Raw genomic sequence first — 24,267 nt, 5'->3', positions numbered from 1 at the left:
AGTTATGTTGGCTCCCATGAAGGGCGCAGGCCCAGCAGAGTGCAGAAACTGTGCCTCTTCATTCTGAGTTGGAGTGGCTAGGAGCCTCCCCACCCACCCACTTCTGGGGCCACTCCTCTGCTGCTCTGGGCAGCCATCATCTATTTGCCAAGGGTGCAAGGGACGAGGGTGAGAGAACCAACATAATTCCTTGCCAAGAGAGTCTGTGAATGTCTTTGGGCACAAGCCAGGGCAATGTGAATGGAGGTCCAGGGCTGCCCAGACATGACCCCCCTCTTGGCCATGTATTTTACAACTAATTATCATCATCATCATTTTTTATTTGTATGCCTCCTTTCCACAGTTAAAAATAATGCTCAAGGCGGCTTACAACATGACAAGATTTACATAATTACAAAAGCCATAAACAATAAATAAACCACATCAAAAAAATACACAACCAAATGGAAAACAATTTCCACATATATCAAAATCTAAAACTAAGAATACAGCATTAGTATCACAGTTTAAAATGACATAGGTAAAAAATAACAGCAATTTAAACAAAACAAAATGGAGCCCTCTCTGCCCAGCAGCAGCAGCAGCGGCAGCAGTCCTTTATAGAGCCCATCAGTGCCCACCCTAGGCCAGGTGGTGAGTGGCAGGACTGGGGCCCTCAGGCGCTCAGCAGAGAAGTCTGCAACTAATTATCGGCAACTGCATCAAATATGTGTGCAGGCAGCCATAATTATGCAAATGTTGCTCACAGGATTGTAATAGATTTAGGGGTATGCTGTGAGGAAGCACATAGCTATCTTTATAATAACTTGCTCCTGTATGGTTGAATCATCTATTGAACTACATTCATCTGCTTCATGTTCTTCCTATTTCTTGTTGCTTCTACTGTTACACAGAAAACAACTGTAATGAACCAAATAAATTTCATAGCATACATCCAAGAGTTCACAGCGGAATAGGTATGGGAAATGGCGCCACTTTTAACAATCCCTGTTGTACATGTGTGACTATGGTTGCAAAAACAAATTAGTAAATACATAATAAATAAACCTACACTGGGTGGAAATGTTATTCTTCCTCAGCCTCTCTCCCACAATATGTATAGCCTGCTTTTCTAGTTATAGTCAGTCTGCCTAACTAAGCCATTCATAAAACAGATATTCAATTATATCTCAAAATTGAGATAGAATTTCAATACAAAATGAATGGAGCCTGGCAAATGTGACCAAGGAATATATTTTACTATTCCGGGATAAGAAGACAACACTAGGGAGAAGCAACATTGGAATAACAACCCTGGATTACTTCGGATGTCCTGTCATAACCTGCCGCCTATCAGCCAAAGAGGTTTGCCTCCTGCCCCAGAAACAGCGTGATAAAATTATGCATTGTTTGCACTGGTAAGGAATTATTTAAAATGTTTCAAAACTCTGTAAAAAAACACCCCCAAGACAACCACGTTTCCCACACGCAACGATGCTTCAATGTGAGAATCTTTGCTTCTATTTTTTTCCAGAGCCACGGCAAAACCCAAGAATTGGAAGCCTGCTTCCTCTCTAAGGCCAAGCAGAAATGCCGGTAGCACGAGCGGAGCAGCGTTCAGCGCGCGCCTTCCGACGGCCACGCGGCTCCCTCCCAACGTCCTTCCCCGCCCCCCACCTCGCATGCGCAGCTGAGGTACTCGGCTTTCGCCGCCGCTTTCTCAGCTGGGCGTTATGCTGCGGCCGTCCTGGGGGCTTCTGCTGACCCGCCGGCTCTTGGGGATGTCGATGCTGTTGCTGCTGCATCAGGGACTGGTGGGTGAGTACGAGGAAGGCAGGCGAGTGACGACGGAGCCTCTAGCGGCCTCTAGCGACCGCTGAGCCTCCCTTTCTCCCCGCCACCTTCCCCTTCCCCTCCCGCCCGCTCGCCTTCCTGCCCTCTCTCCTCGAGAGGCTTCGCAAAACGCGGCGCGCGAGTGGGCGGGTCTTTCCAGGCGCCTGAGGTAAACGCGGATGTCCCCCCGCAGCCCGCCAGGTGGCGTCGAGGTGTCCGTGCTCCTCAGCCGCGAGGCGGTTGCGCGCCGCCCGCCGCGTCCCAGGCCAACGGGGCCGTCCATCCTCCCAAGGGGCCTTTCTCTGCCAGGCGGCCTTTCTTACTCCCGAGGAAGCACGCATGGGGAAGACCTTGGTGCCTCCCAGAAGGGTCTTTTAGGGCGATTGACACAATAATAGTGCATTAGGAGAGTCTGAGATCAATCCGAAGAAGTATTTTTGATGCGCGCCAATTTGCTGGCCATCTCCCAGCTGTCTAAAGGGCTGTCACATGGAAGATGGAGGAAGCTTGTTTTCTTCTAATCCAGAGGGTAGAACCCGACCCAGTGGGTTCCAGTTACAAGAAAGGAGATTCCCACTAAACATCAGGAATAAGTTTCTGTTCAACAGTGGGAGTCCCTCTTTCACTGGAGGCTTTTAAGCAGAGGTTGAACAACTGTCTGCCATGTATGATCTAGTTGGGTTCCTGCAGTGCAGGGGGTTGGACTAGATGACCCTCATGGTCCTTCCAGCTCTACAATCTGATTCTATGTGGCAGGGGGTTTCAGCAGGAAGTTACAGGTATGCATATTGGTTGGAAGAGAAAGAGTATGACTGGCTGAAAACTTTGCAGGCTCAAGCAGTGTTGAAATGTGATGAACATCAATGGTCACGCATATGCAAGGCACCCCTGTAGCTTTTAACATGGAGCTGACCATTTTTTACATGATTGCAAAACTTGTGTAAGAAAAGCTTTGCTGAGTTAAGCAACATCACTTTGATTTTTTAAAATAAATATATTGTTGTATATAAAATCATCTGAACAACAACAACAAAAAGTCCCCTTCCAATTCTGGTTTCTCAGTGGCCATCTAAATAGCTTTGGGAGCTCAAAAACAGTGAAGTAATACTCTTTGCTGGTGATATCCAGCAGGTGTTATTGTAAGCCATACGCTTCAGATAGTGGAAGTGTTATACCCATTACTAGCCTTGTTAAGGTTAAGGTACTTGTTAACCTTGCTCATTTTGTATCCATTCACAGCTACAGTATCCTGTTTATTTATTTTGATGTTGAAATGCCAGTTCGTCAGTGAAGCATTGCTACAATCCACATATAATAATATTACTAAATAATATTCCATGTCTTCATTATTTATTTAAATCTGATTGGAGTCTGTTTGATTATCAGTGCATTCAAAAAATAAGTTCTGTGGAAATGATATGAATTGCCTCTCAATACCAATACTTGCAATAGTAGTCCAGTATTCCAATTTCAGATTGGATGATATATGTAATGTAGCTGTAACTGGCTTCTAGTTTTCAGTCTAAAATTCCATACATTCCCTTGGACTACAATTCTATGCATAGCAACATTAGACTAAGTTTCAGTGAAACAGAGTGAGGCTTATTTTTAAAGTAAACATGGATTGTGTTGTTTGGTCACAGAACCCTGCTTTGATATTATAGCCTTGGACCTGCATTGTAAATGGTGATGTTTCTACATCAAATGTGTATAGCAACATATGTGAGAAGTGCATGCTCATCTGTTTAGCATTGTTTCACTGAGGCTGGAAATAGTAATTAGTCATGACTTCCCAGCATACATATATGGGTTGAAACAGAAATGTTTTATATTTGTAATAGGTTGGTGGGATACATTTCGGTTCAAAACTTTGTGGAAGTTTTATTGTGTTTGGACTTTGGTTTTATTTTAGGTTTCATTTATGATCTATTCATTTATTTACTTTAAATATTTGACCTTCTCTTTTTCTCTCTCTTGTTTGCTGTGCCTCACTTGTCCATGGCCAAATCTTTGCTGTTTGTTTTACCACATTGCAGATATACATACCTGGTAGCACCAGCACATGTCTCCTCCTCCCCGCTATTAGGACTGCTTTGCCCTTCTCCTTTGGAGGACATTCCAGCAGGAACTCTTCATTTGAAATGAAGAAAATGTGTATTGTATAAGGGAGCATCAGTGCTAGTTTTGCTGGAGTTCACACAGGAGGAGGTCCAAGGAGACTGAGGTTTAAACTGAAGGTGTCTGCTAATACACAGTAGTTCATGCACTCATCTTGAAACACTTTCATATGGGTATTATGAAGTGTTACATGTTCATTTCTGTTAGTTATACCCCCCCCCAATATTTGTTCTGTTGGTTGACATGACAAAATATTAAATATAGCAAAGTGGTGAATAACATTTTCAGTTCCAAGATTTTCTGTAACATTTTTAACTATTGTCTTTTTAAAGTGTGTGTAGAGGCCTGCAACATGGCTGACTTACCAAAGTTTACATTTTCTGAGGTGTATGAAGAACTTACTGGCTTTGCTGTAATATACCAATGCAAAGATGGTGCTGTAAGATTGCCTGGTAAAAGCACCGTCATTTACTGTCGTGATGGTTCCTGGACAGAGTTGGAAGAGCCATGTAAACGTATGTGCTGCTTAATTATTATTTTTAAAAAACTGGTTATTTCTAAAAGCTTACTCTAATTTTTCAGGCTTCTATGTGACAATCCTGGCTGGTATAAGCCAGAGTTCCCTATTAACATCTGAACCAGGAAATTCATTCTAGGAAAATAAATGAGAATATGGAGTGAAGTTTACTGCCTCATTCTTGAAGCTCTGTAGTCTGTGTTCCCAAATATTCACAGATCCGTGACTCCACATGTAACCTATTAAAGAATCACAATTTCTGGTCATTACCCAACCCTGCCAATTTTGAGTCTGTTTTATTATGGTTGTTCCCATTTGGTGTGGAACACAAAATTCCACAATTTATTTGTGGAATCTAGTAAGTTGCTCCCATTCCTTGAGATGCCTGTTTTGTCTACAGTGACACATACCTTAGTTATATCCCATTTGGATTACCAAAACATGTTCCACGTGGGGCTGTCTTTGAAAAGTGCTCAGAAACTTCCAACTGGCTCAAAGAGCTGCAGCCAGATTGTTGATCAGGGTTGGTTATAGAGAGCATTCAACTCCCTGTCACAACAGCTGCATGGCTAATGCTCTGTTTCCAGGAAGAATTAATAGTGCTGATTATGACATATAAAGCCCTATACAGCTTAAGTCCAAGCTATCTGAAAGACCATCTTTCCTCATACAAATATGCCTGGTTTTGAAATTTTATGGGGAGGCCCTTTCTCAGTCCTGCCACCCTCACAGGCATGCTTGGTAGGGATGCAGGCGAGGGGCTTCTTGGTGGCTGCTTCCAGGCTTCGGAACTGCTTCTGTAGGGAAACTAGACTGGCTTCCTCCTTGTTGTCTTGGCAGGTGAATACTTTTTGGGAACTGACTGCTTTTAATAAAAAGTCTGGGGCTGTGTTGTTTTTTATTGTAATTATTTGTATGGTTTAAAAAGAAATGTTAATGTGTTTAAAGCTACAATAGTTGCATGATATATTTTGGATTTTTCTATGTTGTCTGGTAATAGTTTCACTTATTTGCTAACTTGTTCATTTTTTAAAATGAATTTCCTGTGCAGTCCCTCCAGACATTCTTGGTGGATCTCACAACAGGACTGGGATAGTGATACAATACCATTGCAATGATACTTTCTTGCTTATTGAAACACCTTCCATTTTTTGTGATATTGTTGCTAATAATGGTAAAGCACTGTGGAGAGGGAAACCCCCCCAAATGCACAGGTCATTTTTATAGCAGTTTTTCTTTCATTGATGATTTGTTTATTGTCAAATACACAAGTAGACCAGAGGTGGAGGGAAACAGAATGCACATTCTTAATAGGGCATTGGAATTGCTGTTCACCTGCTGCCCACCAATGTATCTCTCTCATTACTCCTGATTCAAAGAGATGCTAGCTAGTTAGGTGTCAATGGCAATCACATAAGCAGAATTAGTTGACATTTCTCGTTTTCCCAATAACTGTTTGATTGCTGGGGATATGTATTTTTTCAGCTGTGCAAGTGCTAATTACAGGGGGAAATAATCTGGATCCCTGGCAGGAGATGGACTAATTTTCACAACCACTAATTTTCACTGCACAGACACTACAAAAGTATTCTTCAAACAGGAAAACAGGAGAGTATTTTTAAAAATAAGCTTCATCAGACAATACCCATCTTTAAGGAAATAGAAATGCACAGATTCTATTTTTTTAAGGAGTTTTGCTTTTTAATCTTACTTTCAGTGATTACATGTGAAAATCCACGAGTTCAAAATGGAATAGAATTAAGTGGATTAAGAGATTCCTATACTTATGGCAACAGTGTTACACTTGAATGTAAAACTGGATACTTCATGATTGGAAATCATTACATTCTCTGTGAGAAGAACGGTACTTGGGTCCCTAAAGTGCCATCCTGCAAAAAAAGTAAGACTTTGAAAAAAATCACAGGATTTACATTTATATTTTATGATTCAACAATTAGAAGCTGTTTAAACTTGGAGAAATGCTGTGTTATAAAAGAGTAAATAATGTATCATGTAGAGTTTTAAGCTGAAGTGTATATATTGACATTCTTCTCTATTATGTCTCATGTAGGGATCTTGGCCGAGTTCAGAGAACACTATTGTAAAAATGGTGCACTAATGCAGAAGGAGAGGCAGCCCAAAATCAAAAATATTTATTCAACCCATTTATTTCTGGTGTCATTCAGGCACTGGGTTGGGTGATAACCCTTGTCCAGGACAAGGCAGGAGCGAAAAGGTTTCAGGGAAGTGGGATGCTCCTAGCACCAGTTTTTCACTCCTGCCTTGTAGTGAAGCAGTCAGCTATCTTCACTCCCACATTACTTCTACTTTCAGCCAGCAGCTCTTATCCTTCTACCTATTTTCCTTACATCTTCTCTGTTGTTAGCCAGTATTTACCTTTAATCTTCATATTTGCATTGTTTTTACGTTATCTCCTTTGAACTCCAGATAAGGTCACTGAACAAAGCTGCAAGTTCAGTCAGTGAGGTTACAGACAGTAGCAGTTCATGCGACTGAGTGGAGCTGTCCTCCTGATGCTGGTGTCACTGCTGATTACCTGGACGGGGTTCAAGCAGGGCAATGTTGGGGCTTTGTGTGTAGTGGTTGGAGTCCTGGACAGGGGGCAACAGGGGTGGGGAGAGGGGAGATAAATTTCATCAGGCAAGCAGAAATGTACTGACAGAGTAAACTCCTTAGCACCAGTTTGAATTCCAGCCAATATGAATTAGACAGCCAAGGAGGATGACATGAGAATGTTTCCTTCTTTCAAAGTTCTGGAACCTTCCCATGTGCATGCCTAGTATGTGCACATTCTGAAATCAGCCTTGCAAATGAATCTATTAAAATGTCTACCTTAAAAGAGAGTATATGTAGCCTCAGTCGTCACACAGATGTAGGTTATTCATTTGTGTCTGAAAAGATCACGCTTCTTCACCTGATTGCCTGTGAGCTTTTCTTACTCATCACCACAACTGATCAAGTGGTTATTTTATATGTCTGCTCTATGTGTGACTGCTCCAAAAACTTAAGAGAATTTTCAGAAAAATAAAATCTGTTTTCTCTTGTGTACTGTGGAACAAGGTTACTTGGTTTGGCCATGAAAGAATCAGTAGTAAACTGTGTTTTGTGCCTTGTCTTCTTACCACGCTCAAAAATCCAGATACATGATATTATGATTACAACTTGACTCTTACCGCAAACTTATAAAAGCAAGGCTAATATTATACAGACAATAATTTTTATCTTCTCCAGCTTTATTGTTCTTGTTACAGTTACTCCACATATTTGTGGTGCCCCAGTAGTGTCCAAAGGACATGTATATCCATTGCTATCTGAATACAATGTTGGAGATGTCATTGATGTGTACTGCAATCAAAACTACTCTTTCACTGATGAAACCACAAAGATGAGTGTGCGATGCCAAGGCTACAATCAGTGGGATCCTTTTATACCACTATGTTTGGGTATGTATAGAACCAGTTTGAGAAGCACACAAATATGTTCCTTCCTCAGTTGCTCCATACCCAAGATAGATGTTGCCCATTATTGTAAATCACAGGTAGTCAGTCTTCACCCCCATCTACAGCTCTGTGAGGCTGTTCTAAAAAAAAAAAAGTAGATAAAACGAGCATAATTATTTTAAGTGATGCAGTACCTAGTCTGCTATCAAGTAAACGTTTTGTTTGGGATTTGAGCAGTGAGCTACATCCCTTCCCCTTGTATAATCCTATTGGGGCAAATACCTATAGTCTCTGAATCCTCTCATTCCTCATAATGCAGGACTGGGATGGGACTAGAACAATGGCTTTTTAGCTCATGTTGGAAAGCAAAGTGCTGTGTATATTACTAGATCACTACCTTGTTGAGGTTTTTGGGTGAAGTTAAGAGAAAGTGCAATCATATTGCTTTAAAGTTGGCTATCCCAAGTTTCTAATAAGACACGTCACAGTCAGATTTTCAAACATGGCCTTCCTCCCAGGAGGAAGAGGCAAGAGGGCCACTCTGATGATGAAACAGATTCAGTCCCTTGCCTCAGACAGCAAATTTGGGATGCACTGAGCCTAGGGCTTGCCGATCGGAAGGTCGGCAGATTGAATCTGAGCTCCCGTTGCTCGGTCCCAGCTCCTGCCAACCTAGCAGTTCGAAAGCACATCAAAGTGCAAGTAGATAAATAGGTACCACTCTGGTGGGAAGGTAAATGATGTTTCTGTGTACTGCTCTGGTTTTGCCAGAAGCGGTTTAGTTATGCTGGCCACACGATTGTGAAAAACTGTCTGTGGACAAACGTCTCCTCTCTCAGCCAGTAAAGCGAAATGAGCGCTGCAACCCCAGAGTCGTTCATGACTGGACTTAACTGTCAGGGGTCCTTTACCTTTAATTTAGAGGGGTGAAAATGTTGGGACCATCGAAAGCTACCCTTGCAACTTTTGCCTCATGCAGTAGTGAGAAAATCTGCAAAATCCATGTATTATGAGCATGTTTTCTGGAGTAGCTGCTCCAAAAGCCTACATGCCATTATGGCTGGTGTCATCTTGGAAACAATTAAGCTTCTTCCTTCCCCTGCTAAAAGCTACCATTTGGGGAAAACAGTCTGAATACATCTGTGAGAAGGGAGAGAGCGTAGAGGAGGGTGCCAGCTAGAGTGGATCCTGTTTGAATCATTTTACGTCATGAACAAGACAGGCTAAGGTCAGCTCTCCTATTAAATTTGAAGATATTTGTATACACTCTTATGCTTAAACCCCTAGTATATTCCAAATCTATATACATCAGAGAGGGTTTTTTAACCTTTTGGTGTAGAACATTATGCATCTTGCACAAGTTGCACAAGTATGATTTTTTTTTGGTTTTGGAACAGACTTCCAGAATGGATTAAGTTTGAGAACCAAGGTACCACTGTACAAAGAAACAAAGCATTGCTTTATCATTTATAATAGTTATTTGTGTTTTCAGCAAAAACATCACCAGACACTTCTATATTCTATATCCATAATGGAAGAATAACCCAAGGGGTGAAACAATACTATACCCCTGGAGATGAAATTTCTATTCAATGTAATGCTGGGTATACTTTGTTCGGGCCATCTACAATTACTTACATTGGTGGGAGTAAATGGTCACCTAATATTCCAGTTTGTAAACTGAGTAAGTATAATATTTGTGAAAATGCCAAGAGATGTTGGGGGTGCCAGTGCTTACGCCAGGTTTGGTTTCATTAGAATGAAAGTCACTGAAGACTTTTAATTATGCATATATACTAACTGAGCATAAGGAAATAAGGCTCACAACATCAGCACTCTAACCAATACTGGTTATCCATTAGGTTTCTAGAGAGGGAACCATAATGTGAGAGAGGTAGAACGCGGAGTCTCCCAAGGACCAGTATTGGAACCAGTGCTTTTAAACTTCTTCATAAACGGTCTAGCATTACGACGGAGCAGTGAGGTGACCAGGTTTGCTGGTGATACTAATTTTTTCAGGGTTGTTAAAACAAAGAGAGATTGCGAAGAGCTTCAACAGGACCTCTTCAAATTGAGCTGGGTGGTAAAATGGCAAATGCAATTCAATGTAAACAAGTATAAAGTCATGCCTGCTGGGACAAAAAAAATCTCACCTATATGCTCATGGGGTCTGGACTGGAGGTCACAGACTAGGAGCAAGACCTTGGGGTCATAGTAGATAGCTCAGTGAAGATGTGGACCCAGTATGTGGCAGCCATGAAAAAGGCTAATTCCATTCTAGGAAGCATTAGGAAAGGAATTGAAAATAAAACTACCAGGATCATAATGGCAACATAGAAATATTTGGTGCAACCACATTTGGCATACTGTGTACAGTTCCAGTCACCTTACTTCAAAAAATATTGTAGAATTGGAAAAGGTTCAGAAGAAGGCAACCAAAATGATCAAGAGGAAGGAGCGACTCCCTTATGAAGTAAGGTTGCAACATTTTGGGACTTTTTAATTTAGAGTGAAGGCAAGTAAGAGACAACATGGTAGAATTTTATAAAAATTGACATGGAGAAATTGGATAGAAGTTTTTTCTCATTTCTCTCATAACCCTAGAACTCATAGGCTGAATGCTTGAGGATTCAGGACAGATAATAGAAAATACTTCTTTACACAGTGTTCAGTTAAACTATGAAATTCACTCCCCTAGGCAGTGATGGCCACCAACTTGAATAGCTTTAAAAGTGGATTAGACAAATTCATGGAGGAGAGGTCTACCGATGGCTAGTTGCCACAGTGGCTATGCTCCGCCCTCGACAGTTGGCGGCAGCAATACTTCTGAACATCAGTTGCTGGCTGAAACTCTTCCTGCTTGGACATGGATACACAATTAGAAAAGGACTATGGAACTTTGTTTCAATATATGATTACGGTGGCGAGACTATTATATTCACAAAGATGGAAAGATTAATCATTATCAACAATGGAAGAATGGTTTTTAAAATTTAACTGGGGTGCCATATATCCAGAATTTCCCAGATTGCCGGGATTTGGCCGTCAGAACCAACTTTTGGGTCACTTTCTGAAAAATGGCAACCCTAAATTAATGGACCCAGCTGAGATGGCAAAATTGACATGTTTAATCAGATAAAAGTCATTGTTGACATTTACTAAATACTGGAAAGCTCTCATAGACTTTTTGCATGAAAAATAAAAATAAATAATGGATGGGGGGGGTTGAAGGTAAGGTTTGTTGATAGAAAGCGATTTTGTTTGGTGTTATATTGGAATAGATGAAGTGATTATTGTTTATATATAGCGGACAGATGAAGAATGGGAAGTTCTTTAATCTCTGAACTTTATCTTTTCTATTTCCTATTGAAAACTCTTTTCTATTTATTTTTTCTTATTTCTCTATCTTTTTACTTTTTTGTCATGTTTTTATCTTAATTTTGGACAAAAAAGATATTTGAGATCAGGTTTTGTATTTCTCTTTATAAACTAATGAAATTTATTTTAAAAAAATGAATATCAGATGCTGGAAACCACAGGAGGGGTGAGTGCTCTTGTGCTCAAATCCACCTTTTGTGATATGAGATCTATATTGAGCTCCAGTACTTCCTTTTATAATTCGTTTCTGATGTGGCTAAGTCTAAATAAGTAACCTGTCAATAATTAGTCTTTCCTCTCCTCTTTTCTAGGTATTTTCCTCAGATTGGTTATAGCTGGTATGTAATTTATTGAATATGAATGGGGAAAATAAAAAGATTCATTATAAATGTTTTCATGCCAAGGTTTTATACCAGTTCATAGATTTTTTCACAATAGCAAAATAGAAAGTGTGGCACTCTCCAGCCAGAAATACACATTTTAAAGTTTATTTTATAAGAGAGATATAAGCCTATGCTTAACTATCACCAGATGTGTTCACAGTCCTCCACATTTCAGAGGTTTTTCACCAGTGCTCAAATCTTTGTTCATCATTATCTAAACACAAACCTGCAAGTAACTTGTAGGTTTTGTTTTGTTTCTTTTTGAGTTACAGTTTTAAACTGCTTAGAGAGAAAATTAGTATTTTGCACACACACACCCCAGGAACAAATAAAGTTGTGTGGAGGGCTTTTTCCCAGCCAGAACTCACCAGAACTCAGTCCCGGCACCTTCTCCAAAAACAATTCAGAACAATTGCTCAATGAAGACTGGATTTGTAAGTATTCTGCAAGCAAATCTGCTAAGTGATGAATTAATGACCCATTAATTTTTCTTAGAGTTAACATTGGTAGGATGATTCACATAAAATCCTGCCTCTCACCAATCTTTGCCACTAATAGTCTAGTGATCACCAAATGTCACATTGTTGTTAACGGTATTCAATAACTAAGTACTGTTCTTTATGCCTCAGGTAACACTGGATAAAATTTTCAAAATGGCTGTTTTTAATTGTACATCAGTTTTCTTGGACTTTCATGAGCTTTTTTTCTTGTGTTCTTTTTCTTTTTTAGCATGCATAATGCCTGTAGTACTCGTGGCAAGTAAAATGGTTCATAGGAAATGTTGTTCACAAGAAAGGTAATTTTTTGCTGAATATCAAACTCCCCTTTTCCTGTTTCTTTTACATTTCTAAGGTCTACCTTATACATTAACTACACAGAAATTATCTCCATGTAGAGGAAACACTCCATGCTGTATCATCTGAACTGCAGTGCAAATTTTGTTTTTCCTATGAATGACCTGACTGGGTTGCTGATCTGAAATATGGGTATATGGGTCTTCAAATAGTAAAATGCTACTATTTGTTGTACATGGGGATATATATATTTCTATTATTTCTATTTCTATTTCTATTATGGTTTGTTTCACTATATTTGAAAATCAAGAAAATGTATTTTTTTAAAATAGTAACACTTAAGGGCCACATATAACACATAGCATCTTACTGATATACAGTATCAGCATACACTGTCAAATGTGAAACCATATATTTAGCTTGCTGAGAGCATACCTTTAGGGAAACTGTTGTATAAAGTAGCTTCCCGATATGCAAAATGGTGGCAATTCAGAACCTCAGATAATTTAAAATGTGGCTGCTGGATTGCTAACTGGGATTATGTATTATACCAGTGTTTCAACAACTGCAGTGCCTGTGCCTCCAAGCCTGTTTCTAGGCTTGTTCTTCATGGGACAAGGTACCTGAAGGATTATCCTGTCTATATATGTGTCTGTCTATACCTAATATATTATGTACAGGCACTTTTCATTTCTGAATCAGCTGAAATGTGCATAATGAGGAAAGAGCCTTCTCTGGAATGACAGCTCAGCTGGCACATGCAGTGATAGAATTTCAGTACCATGTGATTTTATTTTATTTTTAATTTTCCAAAGATTTTTAATCAGATTTACCCTGACACCTCCACCCCCCAGCAGCCTAATGGTAAAGAGAGAGCAAGAGAGAGCAGCAACCAAAGAAGGTATTTTGTTGCCCGAGACCTTGGAAGAGTCAGTGGCAAACTTTGAGCTAGAACACCAGAAAGAAAATGGAAGGCAGCAGGAGAAGCTAGTAAGTTTTAGTAAGCTTCCCATTAATACAGCCAAGTAAACAACAGATGAAGCTAACCCAACATCATCTCTGCATGAGGAGGGACCAATCAGTGAAGGCAACTGGGTAGATTCTGCTTATTTTCTCTTTCTTTTTCTTCTTGTTCTTTTGACCCTGAATACCCCTATACATGCTAAAAGACAGAGGCAGTCCTCTGCTGAGATGCTCAGCAAAGGCCACTGCACCAAATGTACAAGTAGAATTTCATAGTGCTGTATCCCACAGGAACCCTCTGTGTGAGTCTCCTTTTTCTCTTGTGGACTGAGCGTAAGACCCTTGACACTACAGGTAAGTGTTACTATGTGTATTTTTATGGCGCATATCATGCAGTAGCCCATTTTGAAATGGCAAGATTTTGACTCTATAGCCATAATCATTCTAAAAAATAAAACTATAATTGTATCAGTGAAATGTCTGACTTGGTTTCTTTAACACCAGAATCGTTTTTTGTTCATTTTTTTCTAATGTTATATCTTTTTATTGTCATTCAGTAAATAAGCACATATGGAAGCATGACAATTCACTAATTACAATGTTCCTCAAACCTACACCTGTAATTTACACAGTTACAGTTAAGTATCTCTTTCAGATTCCACTTTTCAATGTTTAAGTAATGAATATGGAAATTCTGTAAGTGTAGTAATGTATAAATTAAAGAGTAGGCATCAGCTTGAGTAGAGGTCTGTGGGCCAATTTAAACTTAGATGCAGATGCACATACTGCAATCCCAACAGTTACTTTTTGGAAGAAAAAAGCCACCTCAGAAGGGGGAAATTTAGAACAAAGATGGTTTCTTTGCCCACCACTGTTCTGCTCTAAATCAGTCTTCAGAGTTGAACACATGTGGGATGGGAGCAGAAATATGGAGCAGAGAAGCAGCAGGCTTTGGAAGAGTTAAGCTCTTCTCTGCTCTAGATCCCTCACTCTGCAAGCTGCCTTTGCTTTAAAAACAATTGCAAAACTGGAATTACCACTGAAATTTAATGACACACAGCTGTATGTGGACACCGTCCCTCTCCCTTTTGTTTTCTCACAAGGTTATATTGTATTGGCTTAGACAATAAATGAAAGCTTATGTTAAGCTTCTCAACACCTGAAAATCTAAAACTGGGATGGCAAACAGTGTCCTCCGACTGTTCTTTGACTACAATTTTCTGAAGGTGCTCCAAGGAATCCAGTGAGGCATTTTGTGAAGTAGGGTGCCTGCTCAAGGGTGCCATGTGATCTTCATTGGTAAGCAAAAAAATATTACTAGATACTGGAAAACCTACTAAGTCTTGACAGACCTCTAACCACTATTATTACTGTTACTATTACTATTATTATTACACTCATCTGTTTCTTAAATTGGTGAATTATACAAACATTTCATAAAACTGAATAATTTGCATTCTTTGTTTAGTCTCAGATAAGAACATAAGAAGTGCATTCCTATGTGAAACTGAGATCCTTGAAGTCTGGCCCTTTTCTCTAGGAGCAACTGACAACTATAAGGATGATAGCTTTCCCCTATTGCTTGTCCCCAGCATCTGTACTCAGGATTATTCTATGGTCTCTGTACAGTCCTTCATATGGGTTCTGTGCCTGCACAGAGCAGCATCTGCAACTTTCTAGAGCAGGTTTCCCTAACTTAGTGCCCTCTAGATGCTTTGGACAGCAAGTCCCATAATCCCTGAGCATTGGTCAAGTCGGCTAGACTGATGTGAGTTGCAGTAGAAAGCATCTAGAGGACACTGATGTGCAGGGGTGTTCTTGCAGAAGGCACTTAAAACATTTTGGTGGCAGGTCTGCTTCTAGCCCTTAATATATATCCTCAAGTGGTATACCCCTGTCTTCCTACTTGGTTCATTATTGACCACTGCATTGGTCCCATCTTTGAAAAGTTTTTTCCCCTGTTTTATTTTATCTCTATGCAGTTCTTTTCCTTTCAAATGTTGCATTTCATTTTAACTCAGTGTTCTCTCCATGCTTTCTTAGCACACCTCAGTGCTGGTTCTCAAAGTACGTAAGCCAAGGCAGCAAACTTTGTCATTCAGATAGTCATAATTGTTTGCTTCTCTGCTTTGAAAAGGGGCAGGTGTTGGACACTTGACCCATTGTGTAAATTTTACGAGACCAGCATACCAAAATACATCCACTGCCTTTGGCTTACTTTGTAAGAGCAAACTCACTCTGCTGGAGTCGCCCAATCCCCACACCCACAAAAACTGGCTATGCAATTAAACTCTGCAGTTTTCATTTCTGTTGAATCGAGTTCACCTTCACAGGGCTCTCCAATATAATACAGTTGCAAGCACTGTAACAGTCCCCTTGAGTCTTACTATCCACTTTGGGACCCAGGCCATTGACAACTGCTACATCCCTTGAGTCTGGTCTTACTACTTTCATATTAACAGTAGTTTCAGTTCCAGACCATGCCAGGGAGGCAGCTCCTTTGACCGTGAGGCAGTGCACCTACTTAGACTAACTTGACTGCCATATTTTCAGAATGCAAGCAAGGGAAAAAAGTATCAGGGAAACAGACCAATGACTTGGGTTCTGCTGGATTTATACATAATAAAAACCTCTGTTCATTATTCTTCTTCTGCTGCCTGGGCTACTGTCCCTCTCAGCCAATATGGCTGTCCCTGCAGCAACTATTTACACATTGGAGCAACATATGAGAGAGAGCTTGTCAGCTAGTTTCCATGCATGTGGTTTAACTATTGCTCCCCTTGATGTACAATCCCTTTTGGCTCAGACAAATGAGAAGGTATGTAAGGTGGATGTAATGGTTTGAAAGTTTTAACCTAATGCCACATTCTTACTCTGCAGTGCATGCCTGTGTATCTCAGCATCAACATTATCTCTGGGAGAAATCCTCTCTCTTCTTCAAGCATCTCCTAGATGACAGGGGATGGCTCACACAACCAGCATTGCCTGGCAAAGCAAGAAATCTACACCTTTAATCATATGATGGACTATTGACTCCAGAGCCATGTAAGGCTCTGTAATTCTCCATTTTCGTACTTGGCTTTAGAGGAGGATTTAAAAACTCTTCTGCAATGGGGCAATAGAAACAGAGTTCAGGGTACAAAGGCTTGTACCCTTCAAAGAATTTTCCTATTGCCAAGAAAGATACCTCTAGCAGATGCATGACACTTTGGGTTTTCTCTTCCTTCATAAACCCCCCAAAGTTCTAGATTCCTGTTTTTTCCAGCATCCTCCCATTTCTCATTATCAAGTCAGGCTTTATTTCAACAGACCAAAAAGATGTCTGCTTTCATATCTCAATTCAACCAAAGCATTTGTGTTTCCTTCCAGACCATTGCTTTCAGTTGAGAGTTTTGGTGTTTGGCTCTTAGCCACACAGCTCACACAATTTTCACAAAATGCAACACAATAATTGCTGCACATCTTGGTCAACAAAGCATTTCCAGCATAGCACCAGCCATCAGCATATACTGCATTCCCATGTGAGGTCCTCAGAAATCAAGTTCCACATGCCAGAGCTTCACTTGATGCCAATGTGTCACTTGAAGTTTATAGATGCTCACTTATGTTTCATAGCTAGTTTCACCTCTTTGCCCTCTGGCGAGCTCAGACCCCATTGCTTTAACTGTCCGTCCCAAATAACTGTTGGGTGTGCTTAGGCTAGAGAAGAGACATGGTAACAGGTGACATGGTAAAACCCTGTTACATAGATGATGCATTATCAACAAGTTCAAGGTGCAAGGAAATTTTGACTAAACATTTGGAAGAATTTCCTGATTTTACAAAGAGTTTTATTCCCATATGCCCATACATTTTAGTAGTTCTGCTGTTGTAAACATAAGCACATCAGCACAGCTCATTATGATTTAGCTGTGCTACACACAGCTGCTTCTTTTAAAGTCACTTTTCATTTTAGAAACTTACCAGTGTTGTTGTATAATATTTTGTTTTGGTTTATTTTCTTTTTAGGCTTACATTGACCACTTCCTTAAAGCTACAAGGGATAAACTGTAAATTCTGAAGAGTATTTTGTACTTATGTGAATCAAATACTTTAAGGTTGAATTTGTGTTGTATATTTTATTTTGCAAGAAATAAAGCATATACATGAATACAAATCTCAACATTTTAAAATGCTTATTAGACATTGTGCCACTTTGAGGCTTTTTTGCTTACATTCAATGGGTGCAAATATCAATAGGTTTATCAGAATTCTTCAATATGTAAAATATAGTGAGTAAACTAGATAGACTGTAATCTATAGTGAAATGAAATTGTGTTCAGTTTCAACCCATTTTATACATAAGAACAAAGTATTTGCCTTGCTGCATTGGCCATCATTGGCTTTCATAGGAGTGAGTTTTATAGTTGAACTCTGCACTGTGTGGATATGTAATATAGCTGCTAGGTAGAGAACAAGACCTGGGGGGGGGACACACACGACTGAGCAGTAGAAACTGCAGCTGACTAATCTGCTTCAGGTGTGGACTTTCCTGAATAATATAAGCAGCAGTAGCAACAAATGGCTGGTTCTCTACCCCTGAGAACTTGCAAAATTTGATACTGATGAAGACAACAAAAGGTAAAAACGGATGAGTGTGAGTAATGTGTGTTGGCAAGTAGATGAGTGTGAGGTTTATGAGTAATGATTAGTTTGTATTTCAGTATACGTTTTAACTCTTAACTTAATCATGATAAATTACAGTAAAGTAATTAAAAATGTTTTTATTGTTTTTTAAATACAGTAGTTTTTTAAAGATAGTTCTGACTTAGGCTTGGGCAAATTTAAATGTAACTATCCCAGCTAAATAAAGTACAATTTGGCAGTTTTAGAACAAGGATTATACTTGCATACTCCCTACTCACTTCAATTTTCTTTTACTGTATGCTTTTTTGTGTGCTAAGACCATGTTTTGTTAAAGCCCCTGTTTCCTGTTACATCTAAACTAGGAAACAGAAGCATACTAGATTGAAAGTAGATTGCAACAGACTACAACCAATTAATGGCCATTGCATCAAATATTGTCATGGATTCTGTAAAGAACCACACATCTCTCTCTATAGATACTTGCTCCTTTATAGCAGAATAGTACAACTGTGTATGTTCCCTTCAGAATGTCTTTTTGTTACTTCTGCTGTTCCTTAAAGAACAGCTGCAATGAAGTAAAGAAACCACTGTCAAGCCCATTAATCTCTACCCATCCCCTCCTACCTTCTCTTCCTTCCTGGAAAAATACAATTGTCTTTTATGTTGCTTCCATTACAGTTCCTATGGGATCTTAAAACATCCCATATGCTGGTAGCACATGCTCTCTGCCTTTTGCTTTTATTTGGCACCTCCATTTTACATGTTAGATGAATAAAAGTAATTGTTTGCATTCAGTTGAGGAAAGGCTTCAGAGGGGGAGGTGACAGAAGCAATTTGTGTTTATTTACTTGTAGAAATTCATACACTAGAAATACCATACGGCCAACAGCCCACAGGCAGTGGAGTGGTGGGACAATCCTAATAGTTGTGGAGGGATGGTTGTGGTGTAGTATGTTCATGTTAGAATATGTAACAACTCTGGATTACAAAATAAAATAGTATAAAAATGCTTTAAATAAATAAAGCTACACTGAAGGATTGTTCTAAATTATTCATAAGCCTCTCACAATATTTCTAGTATGCTTTTCCCTTTATAGACATAGCATTTAATAATTGGTTAAAAATACTTAGAAAGCAATCTGTTTTACTGAAAATCAGTAAAACTTCACTCTTCAAGGATGGATAGAACTAAAATTAGAATAGATTAAAGTTTTAATGTGTCAGCTAGAAGGTACAAGGTAGCAGATTTCTACAAGGAAGGTGCTCCTCTATACAGGGACATGAACCACCGTGAATGATCAGCTACTTTGTCCGCACTAGCTACTGCAGCTGTCGCGGGCCTGGAGAGGCAGGAGACGTAACAAAGAAGTGCCAGCTCCAAAGGATCTATTAAATAGGTCGTATGGGAGCCACCTGTTAGTCTATTTCAGGTGATAACGCGCGGGGTGGATGCGACCCGTAGAAACGTAGAGCGCGCCGCGCCTCGCCACCGCCGCGCAGCTCCTTCCCAACGTTCTCCCCCAACCCTCGCATGCGCAGTTGGCTCGTCGCTGGCTTCGCAGGCCAGCGCTATGCAACGGCCGTCGTGGGGGCTTCTGCGGGCTCTCTGGTTAACGGGGATATCGATACTACTGCTCCCTCAGTGGTCCCTGCCTCAGGATAGCGTGCGTGAGTACAAGGGAGGAAGGCGACGACAGAGCCTCTAGGAGCCGCTGAGCCTCCCTTTGCCCCTTCCGCTCGCCTTCCCGCCGTCTCCCCTCGTGCTGCCACAGGCTTCACGAAGCGCGGCGCGCGATGGGGCGGGTCTTTCCAGGCGCCTGAGGTAAACGCGGATGTCTCCCCCCGCCTACCGCCAGGTGGCGCCGAGGTGTCCTTCCTTGCTCAGCTGCCAGGCCCCGCCCCCCTCCACTGAAAGCAGAACAAATTGGGCTCCACATCCTCAGGCGACTGGCTCTGCCAGGCTGGCAATCTGCCCAGCCAGCTGCGTTTACTCCGGAGTAAGCGCGCATGGGGAAGATTATTGAGGAATAGTTTGGTTGCCTGGGGGCGGGGAGAGTGTTTTGGCATGTAAAAAGACTGCATTGGTGGTGTGTGGTTTTTTTAATGCGGTGTTTGGTACCCACCAATAGCTGCCAGCTGTGCAATTTACAAAACGTGTAGTTAGACTGTTGTGGAAATATAAAGTATTGTGGACTAGAGGGTAGGTATTTCATCATATTATTTACTTAAACAGGTTTCTCTGTGTTTTAGCAACTACAACAATCCCCAAAGAACTTAGAATATGCGCTTTGAAATAGATACTTAATCTTGGCTGATTTTGTGTTCATGCTCAATTATTCCATATTTTCATACCAGTTTGTCACTGGCATATTGCCACAAACTATGAATGCAATAAGTTATCAGAGACAATGTCTGGCAAATCACCCAATTCACATGCCTCTTGTCAGTGAGGAAATTGATAAATTTGCTGAACCTTAATTCTTGGCAGAATTTGAGTTTCAACAGATATCAAGACAGTTGAAGTCTCCCATGACTACTGTGTATCTCCTTTTTGAATATTTTGTAATCTGCTCTAGGAAGGCATCATTCCAAGTCTTCAGTCTGGCTTGGCAATTTATAGCAGACACTCACAGTAAGATCCCTGATTATTATTATTTATCCATATACTCAATCTGCCTTCCATGCCTGTGGATATTATTAGGATAGGTTACAAAGGCAGGGATCTTATGGCTCAAATACTTCCTACTCCTTCCTCTCAAGTTTCCTTTTCCAGATTGCAGTTCCCTTTCCCTGATACCATGCAAAGTACCTGCACCCGCGAGCCTCTTTCCCCAGTTTACGCTGCAGCAGCTGTGGCGTGCAAAGCCAAATGTGCTTGAGCTGCCTGAGCCAAAACAACAAACAAATAAATAAATAAATAAATAAATACCCCCCCTCAAAAATGGACATTTCCTTTAAAATATAAAAATCCCCTCAGATGGGCATGCTGGCCCCCCAAAAGAGAACATGTCCAGGATTTCCCAGACGTATGACAACCCTATGGCATAGGAGCTTGTATGCCTGGCGCACTTTTCTACCTGCTTCCTGATGAATTAGCTCTAGTCTCCACATGGGAGACTGCAAAGGTAATAAAATCAGGGTACAGTGGTACCTCGGGATGCAAATGGGATCCGTTTCGGAGCCCCATTCACATCCTGAACTCAACGTAAGACGCGTCTGCAAGTGCGCGAGCCGCGTTTTGCCGCTTCCGTGCATGCACATGACATCATTTTGAGTGTCTGCGCATGCGCATGCGCGAGTGACGACACCTGGAAGTAACGCGCTGAGACAAAATGACCATCCAGTTCATAAGTAGCCAGGTCCAGATTTCAGTTATTTGTGGGGGGTTTGGGGGGGCGGGTTGGGGTTGGGAACAAAGTGTTTTGGATGAGAGGTACTTACCATGGCAGTAGTAGAGGCTTCCTTCTCTTTTTATTCCTTTTGACTTTAACACTTATGAAATGTTGCCTGTTGTGGCAGCATCTTTTTGTTAACCATTTAAAAATGCTGCCTGTTGTGAGGGAGCAACCAGAACAGAGTTCTGTCTGCTGTATCCCAACTACCCTACCCTCCAAATGCTTCAATGCACCATTTCTTTCTATATAAAAATGAGATTTAAAAATGGCACTGAAGCTGGGGAAGATTTTTGAAGGGAAATAACTAATGTTCTCTGTAGCTGCACAGGAATTGGAGAGCATTCCTCCAGGCAGTCATTCTCCTCCTAGAAGGCACTGTGACAATGTTATACAGTGCTACAACTTGCATCATCTTGCATCTTTTTTGGAGGAGAATACTGTAATGGCCAGTAGAAAGCCTCTCCAAGAAAGAGTGCCTTTACAGAGAGGCAAGAGTGCTTTTAAAATGGGATGAAGGCATTAAAAGGTAAAAACTTCCTCCCTGAAACAGGGATAGTTGTTTCCATTTGGGGACTGAACTACTGTTCCCTGAACTAGTTTTGCTCAGCCCTAAAACCAGGGAGTGAGCTCCCTCTCTCATCATTTTAGAGCTTTCCAGAAGATTCTATTTCTGTGGGTAAATTCCCACATGTATGACTCTGCAAATAACTATTTAAAGAGAAATAATTATTGGTTTCCCCCAATTTTGGTCTAATATTACAATTTTGCCTCCATTATACAAAATAAAATAGAAATTTACTTGTCATCTGGGCAGCGCAGGAGCTGTATACACACTGCCCTGGGGAGGTCACTTCAGTGTTGTTAACACACTAGTTTGACTTTGCCCTTGGAGGCACACTCCATTGTCTCTCAAGATAGATGGATGTCAACCAACAATATGCTTAAATAAATTTTAATATTTTAAAGTATCAAGAATTGAATAACCAAAATATAATACCATTATAGCATTATGAATATGAACTTTTTCTGATATGTTTCTAGGTTTGTTCTGTAGAACTCCTCCAAACATTTCTAATGGATCTCACAATGGGACTAGAGCCCCTTTTTATGCTCTTGGAACAGTGATAACATACACTTGCCGTGATAATTTCTCTCTTATTGGAGCACACTCTATTTCCTGTGGCATGGATGGTGATACTAAAGGAGTGTGGAAGGGAAAGCCCCCTAAGTGCAAAGGTTGCATTTTCTTTTACTCTTCATTCATGATATATTATGATTCATAATATATTAAAAGGGAACTTTATTCTAGATAGCTGTATACTTGTCCTCTTGTCCCTCCCTTTATTTGGCTTTGAATTGATATTAAGCTTCATTGTTCATGTTCAGAATCCCTAAGTTGTTTAATGATATTTTATGTGTGGAGTGATTGACAGAGGTACTTTTGTTCTCCTTTTATGTTTGTGCTCTATCTCAGTAAACATTCCATTTCACTTTTGTGCTATACAGAAGTGAATGGGGAAGCCCCAATGTTTACAGGCAGTGAGGCTATATACCACGCTCCCAGTTCATGGATGTAGCCAGGATTTTTGTTGGGGGGGGGAGGGAGAGAACATCAGTTTGCTAATTATTTTCATTGATTTTTATTTATTATGGGGGGCAGTTGCCCCCCTGTGCCCCCTGCTATGCCCATGCCCGTGCCCCAGTTCTAGGTTTTGTATAAACTGGCTATCTTAGTGGTCCTGATTTTGGTTAACGTGCATTAGCAGATTATTAGCTCTACAGGCTGTTCCTTCTCTGCTACTTTTCAGAGAGAATGTGGTTTTGTTTCTAGGTTCCAATTTCAAACCCTTTCCACTTCCAGCATTACCCCCTCCACCAAGGTGATGCCCTGGACTGGAAAATAAATTTAGCTTCCCTTTTGCACTGTTAAATCCAATGCCACTTAGCTCACCATGTTAATCAAAACACTGACTAAACCCCACCACTCAGGAATCTAGAGGGGTCAGGGCACACAGAAACTTTGGGGAGTCAGGGTACCCACAGTGACAGTTTTACATGTCACCCTAACCTCTGCTGAATGTGTGCAAGATTCTAGGGTTTGGGGCACTTGACCACAGTTTGTGTTCCTTCAGAATGAGGCACAGCAGAGACTTTATTTTACACATACAGTGGTGCCCCACAAAACGAATGCCTCGCAAGACGGAAAACCCGCTAGACGAAAGGGGTTTCCGTTTTTGAGCTGCTTCGCAAGACGAATTTCCCTATGGGCTTGCTTCGCAAGACGAAAACGTCTTGCGAGTGTTCCGTTTTTTTTCCGCTCCCCCCTTTTTCTAAACCGCTAAGCCGCTAAGCCTTTAATAGCCACTAATCCGCTAAGCCGCTAATAGGGTTGCTTCGCAAGACGAAAAAACCGCTAGACGAAGAGACTCGCGGAACGGATTATTTTTGTCTTGTGAGGCACCACTGTATTTACCACCTGGGGTTTGATGGAGAGAGAGTTCACAACATTTAAATCTCAAGAGGGGCTTGTCCTTCCCAGCCGCACAGCATTGGATTCAGTGCCATCCCTATGTGTCTCTGTAACAACCTGGTCCAGCCAGCCTGCATGGCTGCACAAACCAGACCACTATCAGCCTTTTGTTTCTTCAAGATGCACTCCCAGCAAGCCATTGCAGGCTGGTCTCATGAGGAAGCTAGCCAGTATTACTTCCTAGCTTTGGCTAAATTGGTAATGAATTTATGAGTTTGCTCAAATCACAACCCTTCACTGACTCACTTATCAGGTTATACACACAAAGGGGGCTGGAGATAGATTGGATG

The 24,267-nt window shown here is 40.8% G+C and overlaps 2 protein-coding genes across 9 annotated transcripts in view; both read left to right on the top strand.

Moving 5' to 3' along the window:
* The window catches only part of LOC310709406 (C4b-binding protein alpha chain-like), a 41,719-nt gene extending 24,137 nt beyond the window's left edge, over nucleotides 1-17,582 (top strand). For 2 of the 4 annotated variants that reach the window (XM_083509044.1, XM_083509043.1), the window contains exons 2-8: nucleotides 4,263-4,445; nucleotides 6,165-6,347; nucleotides 7,720-7,911; nucleotides 9,401-9,592; nucleotides 11,598-11,624; nucleotides 12,399-12,465; nucleotides 13,279-17,582. In XM_083509044.1, coding sequence (XP_083365170.1) covers nucleotides 4,283-4,445; nucleotides 6,165-6,347; nucleotides 7,720-7,911; nucleotides 9,401-9,592; nucleotides 11,598-11,624; nucleotides 12,399-12,465; nucleotides 13,279-13,492 — 1,038 coding nt within the window. In that variant the 5' untranslated portion in view covers nucleotides 4,263-4,282 and the 3' untranslated portion in view covers nucleotides 13,493-17,582. Of the gene's footprint in view, nucleotides 1-1,200; nucleotides 1,982-4,262; nucleotides 4,446-6,164; nucleotides 6,348-7,719; nucleotides 7,912-9,400; nucleotides 9,593-11,597; nucleotides 11,625-12,398; nucleotides 12,466-13,278 lie in introns of those variants that run through there. The other 2 variants (XM_083509041.1, XM_083509042.1) reach the window with 2 other exon arrangements.
* Nucleotides 14,614-24,267, top strand: part of LOC310709416 (zona pellucida sperm-binding protein 3 receptor-like) — a 48,572-nt gene continuing 38,918 nt past the window's right edge. For 2 of the 5 annotated variants that reach the window (XM_083509062.1, XM_083509061.1), the window contains exons 1-2: nucleotides 18,489-19,720; nucleotides 22,489-22,683. In XM_083509062.1, coding sequence (XP_083365188.1) covers nucleotides 19,624-19,720; nucleotides 22,489-22,683 — 292 coding nt within the window. In that variant the 5' untranslated portion in view covers nucleotides 18,489-19,623. The other 3 variants (XM_083509063.1, XM_083509064.1, XM_083509065.1) reach the window with 3 other exon arrangements.

This window comes from Podarcis liolepis (genome assembly GCF_965112155.1).
Source record: "Podarcis liolepis genome assembly, chromosome: 6".
Classification (NCBI taxonomy): domain Eukaryota; kingdom Metazoa; phylum Chordata; class Lepidosauria; order Squamata; family Lacertidae; genus Podarcis; species Podarcis liolepis.
This window is presented reverse-complemented; position numbering and strand designations above follow the sequence as displayed.